The following is a 21,902-nucleotide window of genomic DNA, read 5'->3' on the forward strand; positions in this document are numbered from 1 at the left end:
GCCTGCGGCTCGGCCGCTCGCAGCGTGAGGCGATCGCGCCGCTCCTTCCCCCGCCGCCGCTGCCGCCATGACCGAGGAGCCGTACGAGAAGTTCCTGGCCCCCGACGAGCCGTGCCCGCTCCTCTCGCACCAGCACCCGCCGCGCGGCGGCAGCTGGAGCCTGAGCGAGGAGGGCTGCCTGGACGTCAGCGACTTCGGCTGCCAGCTCTCGTCCTGCCACCGCACCGACCCGCTGCGCCGCTTCCACTCCAACAGGTCGGCGGCGGGGGGCGGCCGGGGGTGGGGGGCACCCAGCGAGCCGCCGGGGGCTGCGGTGAGGCAGGAGGCCTGGGACTGCGGCGGCTCCCGCGGGAGCCTTTGGGTCCCCTGCTGCTAATTAGGGAAAAAAGCGACGGGCTGTAATTTGTGGGGAAGGCCTGCAAGGAAAATGCCGGTGCGGCTCTGCAGAGAAACGCCGGCTGCGCTTGTAAAATGCAAAGCAACCAGGCCTGCTTGCCAAGGGCCCTGGCTCGCCTTCCGTACACGCACACAGCCCAGCCTGGCTACAGCCACAGCGTCATGAGAGCAGTGCGAGGCCTCAGCCTTCGGCACGTGTACGTGTGGGGTTAGTTCCTGTCCCAGAGTCGCAAAATACTTTTGCTGGTTATTGGTGTTCCTGCTGCACCGTGATGGGGAGTAATGAGGCAGTCTCTCAACTGAATTTGTGTGAAATGACGGAAATTACGCTTCAAAAGTGTTCTCCAGTGCTCTGAACTGTAGGTTAAGTGTTTCGACATGAGAAGCATTGATCAAGTACAGTACAAATATCCTGAGACACGATAGTGGCAGGCAAAGTAAAATGCTTGGTATTTGTAGCGTGTCTGTAAGACTGATTAAATGCAGATGTGGGGAGGATCACTCCTTTGTCTTGTATATTTCCCTTCATGCTGTCTTCACCTTCTGAGTGTTTTCTTCAGGCTTGCTCATTTCACAAACCCAGGTACTGAAGGCACCTCAGGAGGGCATTTCATTTTCTTGGGCACCCATGCCCAGCCTCACACAGATTTAGCTGTTGCAGATGCACTGCACAGTCTGTGGTGCTCACAAAGGCTTTAATTTTTTTAAAGTTGCAAGTAACTGTAATGCAGTTCCCCCCTCTTCCTAACCCAGTTCATCCCAGCAAGCACAGCAGGCTGCGTGAGGAGAGGGCTGACTGCCTCCAGCTGCAGCGGTGCTACGAACCTGGCGTATCTGCACGCGGTTGGTGACAGTCTGAACCTCACCCCATGTTTTGAGATGTCTAGAAGCTTTGTCTGCTGTACCTATCCTTTTGTCAATACTTCATGAATATTGGAGCTGGAGTAATGCTCAGAATCATGCTGTGTCACCTCTTGTATTCTGTATACCGACTGACTGCCCTGCCTGCAGAAAGAAGTCTGTGCTACTAAAATGTAGCACACGGATACGGGGTGTGGAAAGGGAGAACAGAACCTCGTAAATCTGCTAAAAGAAAAGCTTCTGAGGTGTCTTTAAATTGTATAAATTCACTGCTGGCCAGATAGATGAGGGAGTGAGTCCATCACAAACAGCCAGCCAGGTGTGCAGCTAAATAACGATGGTGAGGACCTGCCTTTCTCATTGATGGCACTGCTCAGCCCTTGCAGTTGGATAGAGGAACATTTTTTTAGTTAGCCAGATTGAAGTGGGTAGACTGATGGGAGTTCAGTGCCTGGGTTTGTGTGGTGGGCCTGGGTTTGTGTGGTGGGTTTTGGAAGCTCTTTTCAAATTGTTTGGGCCGTATTGCAGTGCTGTGCTGACTCATAGTTGTCTCGACCTAGTTTTCACCAACATGTAAAATAAATCCAGATAGCGAGACTGGTTGCATGAGCTTGTTAAATTTTGGCTTACTCTTAGAAAACCTGTTCTGTGAAATCTGAGTCCTCAGTTGTTTTACTTTAGCAACAGCAGTAACTGGCTTTTAAAATGAAATTATAAGGGGAAAAAAGGTGTTGAGTTTTAGCATAACAGCATTTTCACACAGGTCAGGTTCCCACCTTGTACTGTCATTTCAACAGTGTGTCTGATGTTTTTGGTATTCAGAGCTGAAAGCAGTGAATAATGGGACCTTGAGTATATCCGTGTTGTGTTTCCCTATTAAGTATTAGTTTTGCGTGGGTTCATCATCCTAGAATTGCTTTGACTCCTGTTTGGAATGTAGATTACGAAATACTTTGTCATTCTGAAGTCCAATTGATTTAATCCTTGGTTTTGGTTATTTCAATTTATATGGCAGTTATATGAAATTATCTTCTAGTTTAGTGTATTTAAAGAAGAAAAAAGCAAAAATGCACGCACTATAGGAGTCATCACTCTGGGATGGAAAGTGTTAATATGTTATATTAAAGGTATAAATGCTCTGTGTATGGATTTTTGCCTTGCCATTTTTAATGTTGAATTCAGTTTGGTATTGTTTGCCTTTTAAAAATACTTAAAAACAGAATATTTCCATTTGAATAATAACTTCAGTATATTGTTACTGACAAGCAAAGTGGAGATGATTTTTTGAGGCTTAAAAAACCTAAGCATTTTCCAGGATGCACAATGCCAATACATTTTCTACTTTCTATTTATTTTGTCTTGTTTTACAGGTGGAACTTGACTTCTTGTGGAACCAGCGTGGCCAGCTCAGAGTGCAGTGAGGAGCTGTTCTCTTCGGTTTCAGTTGGCGACCAAGATGACTGTTATTCTCTGTTGGATGACCAGGAGTTCACCTCTTTTGATTTGTTCCCTGAGGGCAGCGTCTGCAGTGATGTCTCTTCCTCTATCAGCACATATTGGGATTGGTCAGACAGCGAGTTTGAATGGCAGGTAAGCTAGTTCCACTGTAAATGTAAAGTTTTATATAGACTGAGTCCTGGATTTATCTTTAATAGAAAAATCCTCTGCTGTTTTTTTTTTTTTGTTTTTTGTTTTTAATATTCTTTAATTCCTGAACTTAAGTACAGATATCCAAATTTTCAGTAATAAGGAAAATGTTTTGTTCCATTTTATTCTGGAGTATGTGGTCTGGAGGAGAGTCTGAAGGTTGGCTCCTCCAAGAGGAGTGGTTACATATTCTGCTTGCTTGGTTCTCGAGGTCATCGTGTATCTTGTAGCTGTGAGCTTAGCTCCTATGTCTTGAGGATCTGCCGTGCTGATGAAATCTGGCTATAGATGTCTGCTGGTGATTAGGTCATATTAAGTCTTCTGCAAAAAATGGAACTGACAGATAAAGTGTAGAAGCTCTTGCTATAGTCTATTTCCTTTTTTTTTTTTTCGTGTTGGGAAGAGTACAGAGCTCGCTTTGTCTTACCTGGATGGGAAAAATGTGAAGATGAATCATATACTGCTTCTGTTCTAATCTGTGTAGGGTGTGGTCCTAGTCAGGCATCGCCATGTGTCTTACTACTTTCTTTAGTGGTCTTCTAATGATAAGCATTTGTTCTTACACATTATAGACTTAACTCTTTTTATTTTATAGACTTATATCAACTTTTAACATGCATGTGAGTTTGAAATAGGAAACGTGCTTCAGAATATACTGAAGACTACTTTCAAATGTTGTCATAAAGCTTAGTCTAAGCATATACAGAGCCTTATAAATGCAACATAAGGACCAAGAATACAGATTTCCAGAAAGCACAAACTCTGTTCTGGAAGATACAAATAAACTTAAGAAAACATGGACAGAATATGCTCTGAATTTCTTACAGTTTTATTCTAACTGATAATCTCTGTATGCACTCCTTGAAGTTACAAGTGCGTTTGTGTAATGCAGCCTGTAGGAGCAGCTCAGATTGGATCCCAGTGTTTCACTGAGTTGTGAAATTTTAATTGCCTGATAAACTGGGGGATTATTGTGAGAAGAAGCAATTTCTCACATCTTAGTTAGCTGACAGCATGTTTGATTAGTAACTAGCTTTTTAAACAAGTATTTCTTAGGAGATGTACTTGATTCAACTTGTAGAATTTTTGAAAGCAACTTGTTGCTTTTTACAGTGTTATCTGGCAGAATCTGAGCATGAGTAATCCAACTGTCACACTTTAACTGGAAGTGCATTCAGAAATTACATGTCAGTTGTACAAATGAAGTTAGCTAAAGTTCTGCAGTTGCTTCCAAGAAAATGACAGCAATTTTAATATTTTATTTCAATTGTATTGTGTAATTATGGGATGTAATATAGATTATAGAACTAGTCTGTAATTATCTTTCCTAAACTAAAATTGTGCTCAAGAATGGGAGGTTTAGGTTTAGCTTTAGCTTTGGAATGTCATGAACAATTTTCACTGATGGAGAAGGAAAGGAGTGAAATGCCACATCCTACTGCTGTTTCTTTAAATGTATTTTTTTTTTTTAAGAGGTTTGAGTGTGATTTGCTACACTTGCAGTTTGTTGGAAGATTAAAACAAGTACTACAGGGTTTTGAATACTTATCTATATACTCTAACTATTTCCTAATAAGCAGTGCTTTGCTAATTTGAAAGCATGTTTTGAATTTGTTAATAGTGTTGAAATGACTTTAAATGTGCCTACGGTATTGTAAGGCTTTGTTCTTTCTCTTGCTCATTACAAGTTGCCTGGCAGTGACATTACAAGTGGGAGCGATGTACTTTCTGATGTTATACCTAGTATTCCAAGCTCTCCGTGTCTGCTTCCGAAGAAGAAAAACAAGCATAGGAATCTTGATGAACTTCCATGGAGTGCAATGACAAATGATGAGCAGGTGAAATTGACTTTCTTCTGTATCTTACAGTTATCATTATAAGAACAACTTTAATTAGTGCTGCATCTTAAAAGATATACTGGTTTCTCTAGGTGTAAATGCAACCATATGCAGTACTGTTTGATTTTTGAAATTAAATCTTGTCTTTTGAATCTGTAGTAGGCAGTTTAACATTCATTCAAGTTTTCTTCTTGTTTTTTTTTTGTTTTTTTTTTTTTTGAGGATACTCAGAGATGCAAGAATCATAGGAAATGGGATATTTGAGCGATTTATTCTGTCAGTCCTTTTTTTCTAGTTCTTTTAGAGTCAGTAATAGTTTTAAATGACCTGCTTATCTTTGGGTTCTAGGTTGAATATATTGAATATTTGAGTCGCAAAGTCAGCACGGAGATGGGCCTTCGAGAGCAACTTGACATTATTAAAATTATTGATCCCACTGCACAGATCTCACCTACAGATAGTGAATTCATTATTGAACTGAACTGTCTCACAGATGAAAAACTGAAACAGGTGAGTTAAGGTTTGTATATATGCCTTTGGGTTTTTTAAAGACCTCCAGCATCTGGTGTGTCTTGCAAAATGTTAATGGTGATCAATTTTTCTACATAGTTATTATATACAAGGAAATACTCCTAGTTTCCTCCTTCACAATAATATGCTCTAGTGTTCAAAAGCATATTGCATGTATTAAACTTACAAGAAAGACCCTTTGATTTTATAATCTCAGTACGTATTAGAAGTCTAGCAAACACTTCTGAAATGCTGGCATGTATGTAATGAGTCATGCTGTGGGACTGGTACTGCTTAAGACAAAGTTTCCATTTCATGACTGTCAACTGATCAAGGATATTAATTTGCTAACTGAACATAAACTAAACATAATTTAAAAGGGTAGACGGTCACTGTTCTTATGGACTAGACTATTTCGTATTTCAAACATTTTACAGGTATCACTGAAGTACAACTCTTCTCACACCAACTTTGTTTGTGTGTTTGTAGCAAAATAAATGTGTTTTAATAATTTAGGTGACATTGGCTGGTATTTCTGTTTTTTGTTGTTATTACAACTTAGTTGAAATATGTGGGGTTGGGCAGGAGGTGGTGGTGGTGGTGGGAAACAAAAACTTGTTAGTTAGTTTTCTTCCTTGCACAACAAAGTTAGTATTAACTTAGCTCTTGGCAAAGTTAGTTAATTTGATGACTGTGAGGTGGCATGGTATTTAAGCAGCAAACAGCAAAATGGTTTAAAAGACTTAACTGAACTGATCCATTAATTTCATCATTAGTAATAGGAAAATTATGTTTCTTTACCATGCAAAGGAGTATCTCAGTCCAGTGTTAGGCTTTAGTAATTCCATTGCCTTTGTTTTGAAGGTGAGAAACTATATTAAGGAACACGGACCTCGTCAACGATCTGCAAGGGAAAACTGGAAGAGGAGTAGCTACAGTTGTGCAAGTACCAGTGGTGTGAGCGGTGCCAGTGCCAGCAGCAGTAGTGCCAGCATGGTCAGCTCAGCAAGCAGCAGTGGTTCTAGTGTTGCTAACTCCGCATCAAACTCAAGTGCCAACATGAGTCGAGCACACAGTGATAGTAATTTGTCCACAAGTGCTGCAGAAAGAATCCGGGATTCAAAAGTAAAGTTTCTAGTTATGTACATGTGTATTAAGCTGTATAACTTGTTACGGTTGCTTATATGATCTGAACTGGGATGTTTGTGTTGAAGGAGCCTAGTTAGTAACTGTGGATCTGCTGAAGTCATCTAGCTAAATCAATGCTGTCTTTCCTCTGGCATGACCATAATGAATTTAAACTTGTACTCTTATCGTTTCTCCTCCAAGTTAAAGCCTGATGTTTGTATGTAGTAGATCTTCTGATTACTTTTGTTTGAATAAGGTGAGTGGGGGCTGAATAAGGGATTATACATCGAACTTTATCCTTTGAACAAGCACACGGTTCTACATTACATACCATTTTTTTCAACATTGATCAACCTAATCTTGCCATAATTTCTGGATAGTAAAGACAGTTTTGTTTATGTAGGCTTCATGGATCTTCAGTTTATTCTTCTGACATGTCTCATGAGATTACTTTGTGAGGAGTGACCTACTGAAGTACGTTTCAATTAAAGTAATACTGTGGCACTTGTCCCGTCTCCATAATTCCAATTTCAGGTGTGGAGGAGAAGAGCAGTTCCTGCTTGCTCTTCAACGTGTCAGGTTGGACTTCGGTTCTGTTTGCTATTTGAAGACTAACTTTTCCACTGTAATAGAGACTCTTCTGATCAAAGACTCAGCTGTGCAATGTCATAGGGTGATGTTGTGCCACATAATTGAGACACGGTAAACAGTCCCGATAAAGAATATGTGTACTAATCTTAAAAAAAAAATAAAAAAAAAATCAAGCTATAACAGGCATTTATTTAAATAATAAATTTGATTTTGGATGATGTTTGCGCTACCTCAAAATTCGTTTTAGTTATTTTTCAGAGCAAACCTTAATTTAGAGGTTAATGTATTTGTCAACTTTAAAGGTGGCTTCTAACATACCGAACAAAAACTTATGTCTGTTTTCTCAATTTTGGCAGAAACGTTCCAAGCAACGGAAACTACAGCAAAAGGCCTTACGCAAGAGACAGCTCAAAGAACAAAGACAAGCTCGTAAGGAAAGACTGAGTGGATTATTTCTTAATGAAGAAGTGCTCTCTTTAAAAGTGACTGAGGAGGACCATGAAGGAGATGTGGATGTTTTAATGTGACAGGGGTGAATTTATCAGTGTTCTTTCTAAGCCTTAAATGTATTATTCTTATTGTTTACATATATTTCTTGACCAAATTTTGATTAGTGTTAACAATATAAACCAGATCTTTTCTCCAGTATAATTTTGGTAAGACGTTCTAAGAATTGAGTAACTTCAGCTTTTTGAGACTAATTTTGCAACTGAGACTTCAGAAACTTAATTGACTTCTGAAAAGCTGCTGAATAGATAAATTCTTTTTAAGGAAAATTGAATTTGGCTAACATGCTACTTGCAAGACGTAAGTCTAGGGATGCTTTTGGATGACACTAAGTATGCAGTACTGTGCTTCAGCTTTTTTTCTGTTTTCGCCTAGTTAGAGATTAATATTACGCTTAGCTTGCTTTGTCTCTTCCTTTCTTGTTAGAAAGATTGTTTAGCATGAGGAAAAAATAATTCTATAAGGCTTTCTTCAGTCTTTCTCTTGGATCATACAGAATCAAAATACTGTGATAAATCTGATTTCTAGAAGTTTTGCTTTAACTCAAACGGCATAGAAAGCAAGAAGCAGGACTTCTAATGCAAAAAATGTATGTACACAAATAATACTTAATGACACAGTTATTTAGAAAACAGAGTCAAAAATGAAAACAAAAATTGCAAACTTAGTCTTTAAAAAGTTATTTTGCTGCTCAATATCTCTTAGTCTGGTCATTAATAACGGTTGACTAGTACATCCCTAGTATTGCTATAAAGAGATTGAAAGGAAACATCATTATGCATTAAAAGTACATTAATCTTCAATAACGTTGTCTAGGACACTTTAAAATAGCTGAAAATGCTACTGGAAACAGAAGTGGAAACAAGTGGCACACAACTTTGGTGGCTTTTCCCCCCCCCCCGGAATTTTATCTAAAAGGCAAGAGAAGTTAATGCAGATGTGTCGTACAATTATGTTTACTCCTTTACCACCCAACTAAGGATGGGTCTTCCATGCGGGTTGTTGCACAATTATTAATGTGCTTCATAATCCTGCTTTTGTTGTCTATCTTCTTTTGAAGTATCTCTTGCTGAGAAAATGAGGTAAACTTATGTGTTTTTTTTTTTTTTTTTTTTTTTTCAGGTAGGGAGGTAAAAGTAGTTGTTTTAACCTGTTTCCTAATCAAGACAATCTGTAAAGTGACTTCTGTCTTTATCTTGGAACTACGTGTTACAAAACTCCTTTCCCTCCAACCTGAGATGAAATCGATAGCTCTAAATTTCACAGTGAAAGTTGAGGAGTTCAAGTATTTTCTATTTCTGAGTTCAGGAAGGTGATTTTCTTAATACACTGATGCTTTACTATTTTAATTTTGATCACATGAATTAAGGTGTCTGGCAATTTAGTATGGTCACAGGTGCCTGTAAATGCAGGATATAACCCAGTCCTGCAGAATTGCATGATTCACTTTATATAGAGTTTTGGGACTACTCATTCATTTTGCATGTCCTGCACACACTTGTTTGCCATGACAGCTGAAGTCTATTTACTTCAGAGGTGGCATTCCATGTAGCCTGAAAATAAACTAACCAATAAAATATCTGAACAGTGGCTTCTGAAAGGGCTTCAGTAAGAAATAAATGATGTCCATAGTCTAACTAGTCTATGTGAACTCAGTCACTCATTGCAGCCAGGCTTGGCTATTAATAAAAGCTATGTAATGTCATTTGCAACTCAAATGTTAGCTACCCCATGTTGCCAGTCATTTGGCTGCAAACCAGAAGTGACTCTAATCTGTTAGTATTTGTTTGCACTGCATTATAGCTGGCTGACGCCTCTCTTACTCCTGTAGAAACAATACTAAAAACAAAGCTGTGTACAAGTTATTAAGAATTTAGATTGATTTGTATCTGCAGCTTTTTAAATGGATGGGAGAAGAGAATCAATTGCTGTCAATTCAGCTAATTTCAGGATGCAGCAGTTGCACTCTTGCAACTTACTATGGCAGTAATGGATGAATTCATGAAACATTTCACTGTGTGTACTGTCACAGTTGAGTATAACCTTTATTTTCCACAGTGATTTTGAGATGTGTATATTTATTTCCTGAAGAAAAATGTACATTTAATATTGTAGAGCATTGAAATTCTGAAATGAATTGTAAGAAAGGTGCAATACCTCAGCATGGTGGAGCATGAAAGTGTCGTTTTATTCTGTTTCAGTAGCTCTTCAAAGTTCAAATTCCTCAGGCCTTGTTGAGAGAAGACTTCCTCATTTTGATGAGGTACCTGTCTACTAGCTTTCAGAGGCTGTAAAATGAGGGAGGATAGTATTTCCATCTTGATTTTAGTATAAGCATGTAAGTATCAATTTACCCAAATGACTAAATGGTTCAAATTACTCACCTGTTGTATTGGAGGAAAGTTCCTGGGTGCCACAGTAGCTGCTTGGGGTAAGTTATCTCCAGCTGGGTACTTCAGTTACTTGTATGACAGTTAAAAGGATAGAAAAGTGTGAGTTTAAAGGGGTACCAGGTTAATAAGTCATAGCTCTAGAATCTCATAGTTCCAGAACACTTCTAACCTAAGAATACAAAACTGTGGATGTTCTGATCAGAATGTAGAATAACTTCTTGGTTACCTGAATTTCCTCTTTGCTAAGTACTTGGCATCTCAGAGAATCAGACCTGAAATAGGTTTGGGATCCAAACTTTGTCCCATACTTCTACATGCTCTCTTTTTTTCCTCTTTCATATCCTTCTTAGTTCTAATGGTACCCTCGTTTTGAGGAGGAGTGGGAAGTGTTTTTACCATATTTTGATCTTTTCTTGCAATATGCTGTATGTTTAAAATTTGTATTGGATGCCTGTGGCATTAGTTAGTTGGAATTTTAGTTACACTTTGATCAGCAAGACAAGGTTCAAGCCATAGTGGCTGCTATTTTGTTTTACAGGAGGCTATCTACAGCCTGTTGGGTTCAGATAGCTACAAAACAGCAACAGACTGCTAAAATTCAGCATTCTTTGTTTTTTTGTTTTTTTTTTTTTCAAAAAAACCCAAACAATCAGATCTCTATTTATTAATTGATGTAAAATGTTAAGCTTAAAAGCAAAACAGAGATACATGGGAAAAAGCTAGTAGTTGTATGGCTCCATGGTACTGAAGCTGTATATCTAGGTGCTTTGTACCCCCTGTAATACGAATGTAATCAGTTTACACTCTGTAACATTAATGATTTGCTTCCATGGTAACTTTTTCTCTAAAAAGGCTTAGAAGGAGCACTGAAAGTCTGATTGCAATAGGACTGTAAACAATAGAGAACATTCTTTTCTAATATGATTTTAAATATGAGGAAGAGAGCTAGCTGCCTGACAACCTGTCTAATTTGTGTGTATCTGGTGTTACCCTTTGTCTCTGTTAAGATGAACTATTTTTCTTTAACTGGGAAACTGATTAAAGGATGGTTATGGTATGCTCTGTATGGGGTGCTTACTAAGAAGAGCAAAAAGTCTTTGCGAAGCTTTCCTGGGCTTGACTTTTAGTTCTCATATTGTGGTTTGAAACCTGTGAAGAACATTCTTGGGGGGGAGGGGGATAAAAAGTTTAAATTCATTCATATGCATTTACATCAGAGTGCATATAAGGTGTAGAAGCAAATAAAATGGCAATATTTACTGTTCATCTATGCTGAGTGGCTTAAAGCCATTTGTTTTCTCTTAACACTCTTTGAGCTTTGAAATCAGTTGATGCATTGGTCTATAAATATTAATAATTTTGACTGTTTGGGTGGCTCTTGAAACTGAAACTCATTCTTATAAGCCAGCTTTTCATGGCCAATGTTGTTAGATTTATTGGTTTAAAGTTCTTGAGCTTATGGGTCTTGCGGTTCTTGGGCATAGAAAGGACCTGGTTGACATGCAATTTTCCATTTAAGGATTGCAAAATTAACTTATTAATCTACCAAGTGCAAATGTTAGTAGTATTCAAAGTTTGTCTATTTTTATTATTAACTCTGATAATCGTACTTGCATTCTCTCTCATCTGGCTAACTTTAAAATATTTCCAAATTACAAATAAATTCCGCAATTAAAAAATATATGTTGAAGCTTGAATATAGTTCATAACCAAAGCAAGGAGAAAATGGTGGGTTTTGTTTGTATTTTGTTTTGGTTTGTGTTTGGTTTTTTTTGATGTTTTGGTTTTCTTTGGGGGGTGGAGGGTGTAGATTAGAATATATGGTACTGCTTACATTGATTTTTTTTTTTTCCAGGTTCTCCACTAATTGTATGGCTAAAATGCACTTTTGTATAGAAAACTGTCCTATGTACATTCTGTATCTGCTTTCCACAATGTTTATAGAGATTTTTTCTGAAATTGTGAAGGATTTACCAATAGCTGCCATGCTGGTGACTGATGCTGTTTACATCAAGTTTTCATTGTATTTGAAAATAGTCATGTGCATATTGGAATACAGGTTGGAATTAAAACTGATGACATAGCAAAGATAGTCTCATGAAACTGTGGTATCTTGTTCAGAGCAGGGTTATTCATATATAGGGCTTATATACACCAGGCAGGCATAAAGTACGAGTTCATGTAGCACACATTTTCTGTTCTTTGTGACAGCAAGCAAACCAGTCCCTCCTTAACTACTGTAGTTTGTTACCCATACAACCTGATCAGAATTGTTTCTTAAGAAAAAAAAACACAAACGATATAATCCAAGATCTTGTACTGAAAACTGTCCTCTGTCATTGATTTCTGTGCCAATGGATTTTTCATCTTTAATATATGTATATGCTGTATATTATATATCTGTGGGCCTGGACATAGGAAGTCTGATCACTTCTTTTTATCGGCAATAACTGGATTTTCTTCTGCTGTCATCCTCACTGTCTGTAGTCATCAAGCCAACACCTGTCCTGTAATGTTTAAATATCCCTGATGGGATTTTTTTAAAAACTTATAACCAACCATGCTCTTGTAATTCATCATGCAGATGCCTATGTGTCACTCTATTGTAAATCCAGTTCTCAAATCCTCTGCCTTCTGCAACACTGAAGTTTCAAGTGTAGTGTTATGAAAAATCTTGTTTCCTACCTGGAACCAAGCAGAAAAACCCTGAAAATGCAGTAAGATCTCTTGCTGCGCAAGGATGTATTCTTTGACAGTTCAGAAGGCTCCCTGCAGTGCCTCAGGATTATAAACTGCCTTGTTCATCCCAGCTAGGGCTACAAGTCTCATCACCTAAGCAAGTTAAAATTCACCAACCATTACTATTCCAGCCTGCTTCTGTACACACAGAGGGACAGAGGAGGGTAGATGGGGGCAGAAACGTTGCACGCTACGGCAAGTCTTGTCAAATGGTCGGAGACCTCTAATTGTGGAGTGTGTGGCTGGGAGGCTGCAGAGTGCAACTGCAGGAGCTATTCCTCTTGTGATGCTTTGCCTTTACTCAACAACCTGCTTGTGCTTTTAGTCTGCTTTCACCTGAAGGCAAGGAACAGTGCAAAGTCTTCTGCAACAAAATAAACAGAGATGTTGCCAAGGTCCTTGACCCTCTGTGGTGGTCTCTAGTACTAAGGATTTCCCACTGTGTGACACCTAGAAGCTGTACAGAAGCTGTTGCTTGTGTTTTCTGAACTGCAGGGTCCCACCACGCTGCTGTGCTGTGTTCTCCTGAACTTTCAGAGGAAATCCCTTTGCAGCAGTTCACCACTGAGCCATGCAGCTGTTGGCGAAGTAATGGTATCTCCTGGCTTGACTCCCAAGCAAGGTCATGTGGTCGCAACTAAACAGTGCATGTTATGGAACTCTCATCAGCACTTACACATTTCTTCATTTATCCTTCTTGTGTAGCAAGTCTGACTGCAAGGAGAGAGTCTCACTTGTTGGCAAGTCCTATTTAGGCACAAACTGAACCAAAATTTCTACTTCAGCAAAATAAATAAATAGATAAACTTCCTTTACTAAATTGAAAGATGGTATTGGATATGATCTTGCTGTCGTCAGCCTTTTTATTACTGACCTGTGTGTTTTATGCTTTATTCAACTTTATTCAAACATTTCCTAGTACACTAGCAGTTGTAATTGGCTTCCCTCAGATCTTATCTAGTTTACCAACGCGATTTGAAAAGATCACTAACTCACCCGTGTGTATTTCCACTAGAGGGAGCACTGTACTTGCCTTTGAGACTATAGCTGCCAGCTTTGTTTTGCTACAAATACTTGTTTCTTTATTGTCCTGTTAACAGTTACTAGGAGGATTCACTTATGCTTTTTTTTTTTTTCTTCTTTTTGTAGGAGGAATGTGTCTGTTAAGAGTTTTATAATAAAAAAATTGCCAGTGACTAGAGAAACAGATGCTGCTTCCTGCCTGGTGCTGCTTACTGTGATTGAAAGATGGAAGTGTATCCCTATTCAGTGTTAATTTTTGTATGCATACTGCATTACTGCTTTAAACTTCCTGATTTGTTTCACATTCAGGCTTCTTTAGTGTGGGTTATGAATCTTGTAGCTGAGTATTTATTCTCATGTTACTCTAGTGGAGAGAGACCTCATGTAGAGCTGGGAATCTGCTGTGGTCAGGCCTTGGGCACACTGGCCACACTGGTTGTGGGCAACATGAGGCTGCTTGCTGTAAGCAGTCTGTCTGGTCCCCGTGTCAGCTGTGCCCCTGTGAGGAAACACGGCATCTTCTCAGTTCTGAGTGCTTGTCACAGCACTCAGAAATGGCAGCAACATGCCAATCCCGTGAGCCAGCAGCATTTGCCATCTCAACATCCTCAGCTGTGATGTTATCACTGTGCTGAGGACTGATGTCGCTGTCCTATTACTGGTGATATCCCAGACCTACAGCACTAGTAAGCACTGCTCTTTGTCCTCATTGCTACAGCACGGCCTTGCAAGAAGGGATGCCTCTGATGGTATCAGTTGGTTAAATGTTGTTGTCTGTGTTTAATGCCTTTCATAAGCTGCCTTGTACCAGTATATCTTCAAAAGCCACGCTGCCTCATGTCTAGCAGCAGTTTGCTGCTTCTGCTGTGGGACAGTTGGTGTGGATTGCTGCTCATGTGCACTTTTCCTTTGAAAACGGGGAGCTGATCTGAAGGGTTGTTAGTTCCACTTTGACCACAGTGTAAGGTTTCTTGTGAACGTGTTGCTTTATTCACTCCTTATAGATGGCTTGCACATGGGGACAATTACAGGGTAAATGATCTGAAAGCTGAAGTGCCAGGTTCCAAGTAGCACTTCCACATCTGTATCTGAAGGATCCTGTTAGTAATGTTGCTACTATGAAGGCTTCCTTCTCGGGCTCTTTTCACTCATTCTAGAATATCTTCCTCAGTGAAAACGTGCCCAACTAATCTTGAAAGGATGATGATTGCAGAGTAAAGAGCTTTGAAGTATGACATATAGCTCTTAATGTCTACATAGCTGTCTGTTTTTTCCTGTCACCTAGTTCCTGCCTATACTTCCTGAAAATAATAAATAGCAAGTACAGCATGGCAGTCATGAAGACTGCTTGGGAGTTACTGAAAAGATGCTTTGAATTCATCACAGACCCTAGTTATTTAGGTAATTCTAATTCCTTGGTGTTTGTTTCCATTCTTAGGTAGTTAAAAGGCTGTTGATTTAGTCCCTCCTTTCTTTGTTCAGAGTAGAAATTGATTAGTCACGGGGTTTTGTTTCACCCTCTGTTCCTGTTTGTGTAGAGCAGGAGCAAAGGAAGAGCTGACACAAGTTCCTTTCAACAGCTGGTTAACTTGCATGAGCGGACAACTTCTGTTGGCCATAGTTTAGATCACTATATATTTGATGTCTCCTGCATTCAAGAGATACCTAAAGGTGTAATGTATCAATTACTATCCTAAGGAGTGTTCTCTGTAAGCAAGAACTGTTACTGACAGGTGTATTCTTTGAGCAATACGTGTTCCACATGCAGGACCATTTTGTGCGTGTCCGAGGATCTTGTACTCAACCTCTTCCCTAAGCCAGAGCACGGTGCTGTGTTCACTGGCTGGGAATTTCTAGCAAGAGCAGCACGAGCTGCTTGGCAATTTCTATAGGTTGTTTTGGTTTAGGACCTCACAACTCTTGGATGGTTCTGCTTGGCATCTCCTCTCTGTCTTCCTAAAACATGGAGCAGCTTGGGTCTAGATGACTATATGGTTCCTAGTATTACAGGTATTGCTGATCAGAGCAAAAAGTGTTTGTGTATTAGGTAGCTTCAAAAATTTTTGAATTACAGTGCTTGACTATATAATTTAACCATGTAGTCACAACTATCGATGTCTGTCCACTTAGTGATTCCCTTCTGAGAGCAAAACTGATCACTAAATTTGATCAAATTGTCATGTACTTCTTAAATGCTCTTTCAATTGTATTTGATACTCATCCAGCTCTGCTTTGAATTGGTTCCTGTCTGGTAGTATGGAGTTCCAGGTCCTATCATGTCAGAGATTGCACCACAATCTCTTGCCTTGGAAGTTACCATTGTAGGTTGGAAACGATCACTCCAGAAACAATGTATATTGACAAATTTGGCAGACTGACACATGTGTGAGTGTATCCAGGTGTTTAATTTTGTTCAATTCAAGGTGAAGAAAACGTGCCAAGGGGCTAGCAAGTCTTCAGGAAAATTTAAAGAATATATTTTTTTCCTGTTTAATAGTTAATAAGGTGAATTTATTTACCCAATAGAAAGCATTCAGTGTATGTGCGACTTACAAGCGTGTTGCTCAAAAAATCCGTGCACTTCCTCCTGAAACAATTTAGATCATAAAATTGTTTATAGAAGTTACAAACGTTAGCCAACCGAAAACTAAGCAGTCTAAAATCTCAGTACAAACCCATTTGTGGACTGATAAACCCATTTGCAGACTGATAAAAACGAGTGTAATTTATGGTCTAGATACCTTATTGGCATATGTATTAAAATTCTGGAATATGTCTATTTTTCTTAGCGTTGCATTAGCTGTAATTTCTATGTAATGCTTCAATTCATTTATATATTTGCACAATACACTATCAGATAAAAAAGTGCCAAAATGTGTATAAGGAGGTCATCACTTTAGCTTAATTGCGCACAAATTTCCTGCAGACGCTGATGCTTAAGACCAATAACGAGAGTGCTACAGCTAGAATAAACGCATTAGCCTATAAATTTAGAGCTTCTACCTGCTTTGCAAAGGGAGAATCATCTCTAAATGAGCCTAGTAACATTGATTTGTGATTAATCATTTTACTTAGTGACTCATCTATGATCACAGTACAACAAAAATGTCATGTTTGCTTAGTGGCATTAACTCCATTTATCTTCTCTGCATTCGGAGAATTGCCTTGTTGTCAATGTGGGGCTGGGAATACAGCTGAGCAGTACTGTTGTTAAAGGGCTTTACAATGTCAGCTTACCAAAGCAGAATTCAGACCAAGAAAAAGGGGAAAAAATATTGGGGAGGGGGGAGGGAGGGATAAACATCCTCCTTGAAAATTAATTATTCTACTTGGTCAAGCCAAAACAAAAACATTTACAGTAGTGATATTGTATCTGCAAAAACAAATTAATGTAACCCTAGGTGCTTCTAATTTTTTCTAAGGTTGTATCTGCAAGTTAACAATTGTTTTAATTCTACTTCTGAGACTATTTTGCTTTACATGTTGCAAAGTAAATCCAAACATTACTAGAATGCTTTAGTTTGTTTCCAGTCAGATGCCATCAAAATGGTTTTCTAAAAATGCACTGCTGAGTGTTTGTGGAAAGTGATAGTCATTATCTTTAAGAACTTTTCTTAATAGCTTTATGTTAAGAAACATAGTAAACCCTTCACACACACATGCACCAGATTAAAATAAATAAATAAAAAGAGCTATACTGTTCTTTGCTAAGACTTGCATTGCTCAAAAACAAAGATCAACATGTTAAGAGTTTTTTTTTTATAGTATCCTTTATTCAGCAATGGCATAATGGCAAGGATCTGCCTCCCTGGTCCTGCAAATAGATCGCTAGGTATGGAAAGGAGATGCCTGATGTCTCATGGATTGTGTCCTGCTCCACTGCCTTATCCGTTGGCAGTGTCCTTTGCTGCTATTCCTCTACTGTCCAGCTGCTGTGTTCAAAGTGAAGCCTTTGCCTTCAGACATCTCTCTACAGCACTGCATTACAGCACCATGATCTTAACTAGAGCCTCTGCCTGTTGCCAAAGAAAAGACTGGAGGTGAGTTGCACTTGTACCGTGTTGTAGAATAATAGAAACACTCACTATGAACATGCACTTCCAGAAAGTTTAGTGAGGATGAAATTTCAGACCTGCCCTGTATTGCCTACTCAGTATTTAAAAATTGAGCTGGATCTCTGCATCAGGAAATTACTTTAAAAATCACTAATACTTGCACACATGCATAAATCCAGCTGGTTATGGATTTAGAGGGTGTGCTTTCAGAGTTTCTTGTGACTATGGAAGCTGAAAGTGATCTTTAAAGGAGGAGGCACACTCCTGCAACTTCATACTGGTGTCAGGGCAGCTTTAATAAAAGCACTACTTACAGTGAATGCTTATGAACTTGGATAATGCATCAGGAGAAGACCCCATCAGTGTGGTAAGTGTTGATATTAAAACAGAGTCCTAGTTGCTGCTTCTGTGGGAGGTATTTTTTTCTTTAACTTTCCAACTTAGACTGCCCGCTTTCTGTGCAGTTTAGCGATGATCAATATGAACATGCTGGAACTGTTTAGCTGAAGTAAGCTGAGTCATTCAACCTAATATTCATTTGTTTGACTAAAGCCTCTTTAGAGCCACTTGTGATCTGATGACTAATGTGGCACAAAGATGCTAATGCTCGATGTGTACATAAATCATTACTTAATTTGGATTTGGTAACCTGAGGCAACAGAATGCTCCATGGAGAAGCAGCTATATTTGTTTCTTTTCATTGTCAACCACCTGTCTCCAGAGATCCAGAATGCATTAGAAAAATGAATGTAATGACTGAACTAAATCTAGCTCTCCTGTTCCAGAAGAAACAGCAGTTTTTATGACCAGGAAGGCACGGAAATCCCAGGTCTGTTCTGCTAGCTGAGACAAGAAAAGTCAGCTCAAGCAGAAGGGATCTACTTATCCTAGACAGTAGTCTTGCAGTACTGCCAGAAAAAAACAAGATGAATCTAATTTTGAATTTTTGAAGGTGGCCTGGATAAGACTGCTTGAGGAAGAAAAATGGAATTCTGGTCCTTATTTAACTCCATTTGGTAGGATTTCATGCTTTAAACTCTGACCTGAAAACCCCACTTCAGCAATGCGTCAGCTATTCAGAGCTTACATTTGCTGCTCTTATCTTGTTTCTTACCTGTGGTTATTTCTTGAAGAGCCATGTCCCACTGAAATACCATAATGCATATTATTGATATCAGAGCCTAACAGAGCTTGTGCAAGGAGTTCTGTCTTTGTGCTGGTGCAGGGCAATAGACTTGGAACTTCATAAAGGGAAGCTTTGAGAAGTTCAATTTTTAGATGTAAATTGGCAGAAAGCAAGTGTGTAAGTATTTTGTAATGAGGTTTGTGAAAGAACTGAAGCTTTTGTTGAACTGTTACTAAATAAGGGTAGGTGGGTGTATTTAAATGTGTTGTATATGTAGAGCACCAGCGCTGCCTCTGTACCGAAGCTGGCTGGTCCTGTGCTTGCTCCTGCGAGTCTGAGAGAGGTTTTTGCCTTAGTTGTGAGCTAACCAGGATCCTGCCAAGTGTTTAGCAGCATGGGAAACGGGACCCGCCATCCTTCTGACCTAACTATTGAGCTATTCCTCCTTCAATACTGCAGTACTACCAGATTGGACCTCTTCCTCTTCAAGTTGTTCATTTGATCCTGTTGTGTAAAGAGCATGGTAAATGAGAACCTACAGGCATGTTATCAAATATTTCTGTTTGAGCCACATTTGGAATTTACACATACAGTGTGGGTATTTCAGAAATATGCTGTTTAACTGAGTCTGTCCTCCAAATCTCAATGTTAGTTTATTAAGTAAAGTCGATGTTTTAAAAATTATTTTCCTGTAAACATCAGGTGGACCCCCTTATTTTTAGAGAAGCATTACTGAAATATTTATGCCAGCATATCTTCCTGTTTGATCTGTCCTAGGTGAAATGTTTGCTTCATCTTTAAATATATAGCAAATAAACTGTACTGCTTTAGATCTTTATGGAGATACAAATTTGGAAAAGCGACATGCAAAAAAAGATACAATTTTGAAGGGCAAACAGGAGTTATGCTTCAGAGAAATCAAAATCACTTCAACATAAGGATCTTTGCAATGCACTCTCAGCTTAAAAGCTGGAAAATGAAGTGTAAGGGGCGAGTCAGTATTCTCACAAGGACTTGATTTACTTTTTGATACAAAACTTGGAGATTACTTGTCAGCTACATTAGCTTTTAAGGTCTGTTTACAGTGAAGGATATATACTTTAGAAGTAGTAGCTCTTTTTCAAGGATAACATTTTAATTTTATTTCAAATATTGAGTGAAAGCAACTCCAAAGAATTTAATACAATAAACCATTGCTGTGTTCAAGACAGTAATATAAGGTGTGTTTTTTTTTTTACAGTTGCTATTAGCAACTTATGTGGCGAACATAAGTACAGCAATTTAAAAGGACACTGTGGTAATGTGAATTTCTTCAAGTAGTTAAATACTAATGTCTTTCACCAAAACATCAATGTCAGCTCTGCTCCCAGTCAAGAAGTGAAGGACAAATGAACTTACTATTTTTATTTGCTTTTTTTGAATAGGAGGTTTTCAGAAAAGTGACAGTAGCCAGTCTAGTCTGTAATTTTAACTTGATTTATTTGAATTAGTGAAATCTTCAGTAAATACATCTCGGTATGCTTCTTAAATATTTCCCCATAGAGATTAAACTTCCATTTACTTGGGCTTCACCAGTGCTCACAGACTTTAATTGCAGTGCCTGACAGATTTCTCGAGAAAGGAAAAGTGATGAAAGAGGAAGAGAAGGTCACTCGTGTGCAGAGCCACTGCATGGAGCGGGAGCACTGGCTAGCACGCTTCAGCTGCTAATCTGAATGCCAGGCAAGCGTGGTCCTGCAGCAGGAGGCAGAGCTGAACCATTTACACCCCAGATTTCTTTTGTGTGTGGTGATCAGGAGGAGTATTTGTCTACTGCTAAAGAACTTGCCTTTCTGTGGGGTGTTCCCGGCTACTTGCTGCTCTGTGTGCGGGTAGAGTGGCTGCATTCATGTTACTTACCTTCATCTATGTTTCGGGTGGCTGGGTAATGGGAAAAAATGTTTAAGCAGAACCCTAGATCAGGATCCCACGTACAGTGTCAGCGGAGCACAAACCTGTCAGAAGAAGCTGGCAATAAAATGGCTAATTGTTAATGTCCATGCTGGAGGTGGAGTTCTACCTGTGCCGAAATCAATGGCAACAGCACAGCTGATTTCAGCCATGTCTGTATTTGCTGTCTGCTGCTGGTAACCATGGTATGGCAAGTGTGCTGTCTTCTTGGCTTGACACCTTTTTGCAAAGGCTGTGGAAGTTGTCAGCAGGGTTTTTCCTGCCCACAGTGAGGTCAGGATTTGGCGATATCAAAATGGAAATAAAAGGCCTGTGCTCTGTCCTGCTCCTTCCTCTCTGATCCCCTGATAGCTCTTTTAAACTATCCAGGTTGAAATGGCACAAACAAGTGCAAGTGCCCTTTTTGACTCCTGGTATTACTACTCAGAGGGAGAATCCCTCTGGGCAAATACTTGAAATAATACAGAAGTATTTGCCAGAGCTCACCTTTAATTCTTCGTTCCTTACTTTTGCTGCTTCTGTTGTCCCAGGAATTTACCCTTTAAAGAAGGACTCTTCTGCCCTCCTGGGACTTGCCTGTTCCCTGGTAATCTGAGCAACACAAGTGAAGATTCCTCTTGAAACAGAAATGAGTTGCTTAAGAAACTACTTCCAGACTAGAAACTTCTCTATTAACATCCCAAGCTGTGGAGCCCTCCAACTTGCTTTTGAGAGGTTTGTTTGCAGACACTGACTTCAAGGAGTGAGGAACAGGCCTTGTGCTAATGTCATCGTCCTTGAGACATTGCTTGGCTGTGCGTGTCTTCCCGTGCCCTTTTGGTGTTTCTAAGCAAATGCAGGCTGAACGAAGAACGTCATTCTCTACCCTGGTAAAGGTTCTGGAAACTTTACAAAGGGAAAGAAATGGGCAGTATTTTGAAAGATGTATGTATTTTCTGCTATAATTAGGTAGAATATGGACATAACATTATCGGTTCAATTAAAAGCATGTCAATAAAAGGCAGTTGTGCGCTACATAAAAGATTCTTTTGTTGAAAACTGGCCTGAGTTACGACTGTTTTATACACATTAATTTGCTTTGTACATACAGAATGGAGCTGATTGAACAGCATGATTGTCTGACGAGAGCTGAAAAGCA

General features: G+C 39.2%; 1 protein-coding gene across 1 annotated transcript; it reads left to right on the forward strand.

The window, feature by feature from the left end:
• The first annotated feature begins 64 nt into the window (after window positions 1–64).
• FAM199X (family with sequence similarity 199, X-linked) lies at window positions 65–8,555 on the forward strand. Its single transcript, XM_032196537.1, has 6 exons — window positions 65–255; window positions 2,628–2,847; window positions 4,593–4,742; window positions 5,091–5,252; window positions 6,117–6,377; window positions 7,328–8,555. The coding sequence occupies exons 1-6, from the start codon at window positions 68–70 to the stop codon at window positions 7,496–7,498; spliced, it is 1,152 nt and encodes a 383-aa protein (XP_032052428.1). The 5' UTR covers window positions 65–67; the 3' UTR covers window positions 7,499–8,555.
• The last annotated feature ends 13,347 nt before the right edge of the window (window positions 8,556–21,902 follow it).

The sequence above is a fragment of the Aythya fuligula genome, chromosome 13, assembly GCF_009819795.1.
Source record: "Aythya fuligula isolate bAytFul2 chromosome 13, bAytFul2.pri, whole genome shotgun sequence".
NCBI lineage: Eukaryota > Metazoa > Chordata > Aves > Anseriformes > Anatidae > Aythya > Aythya fuligula.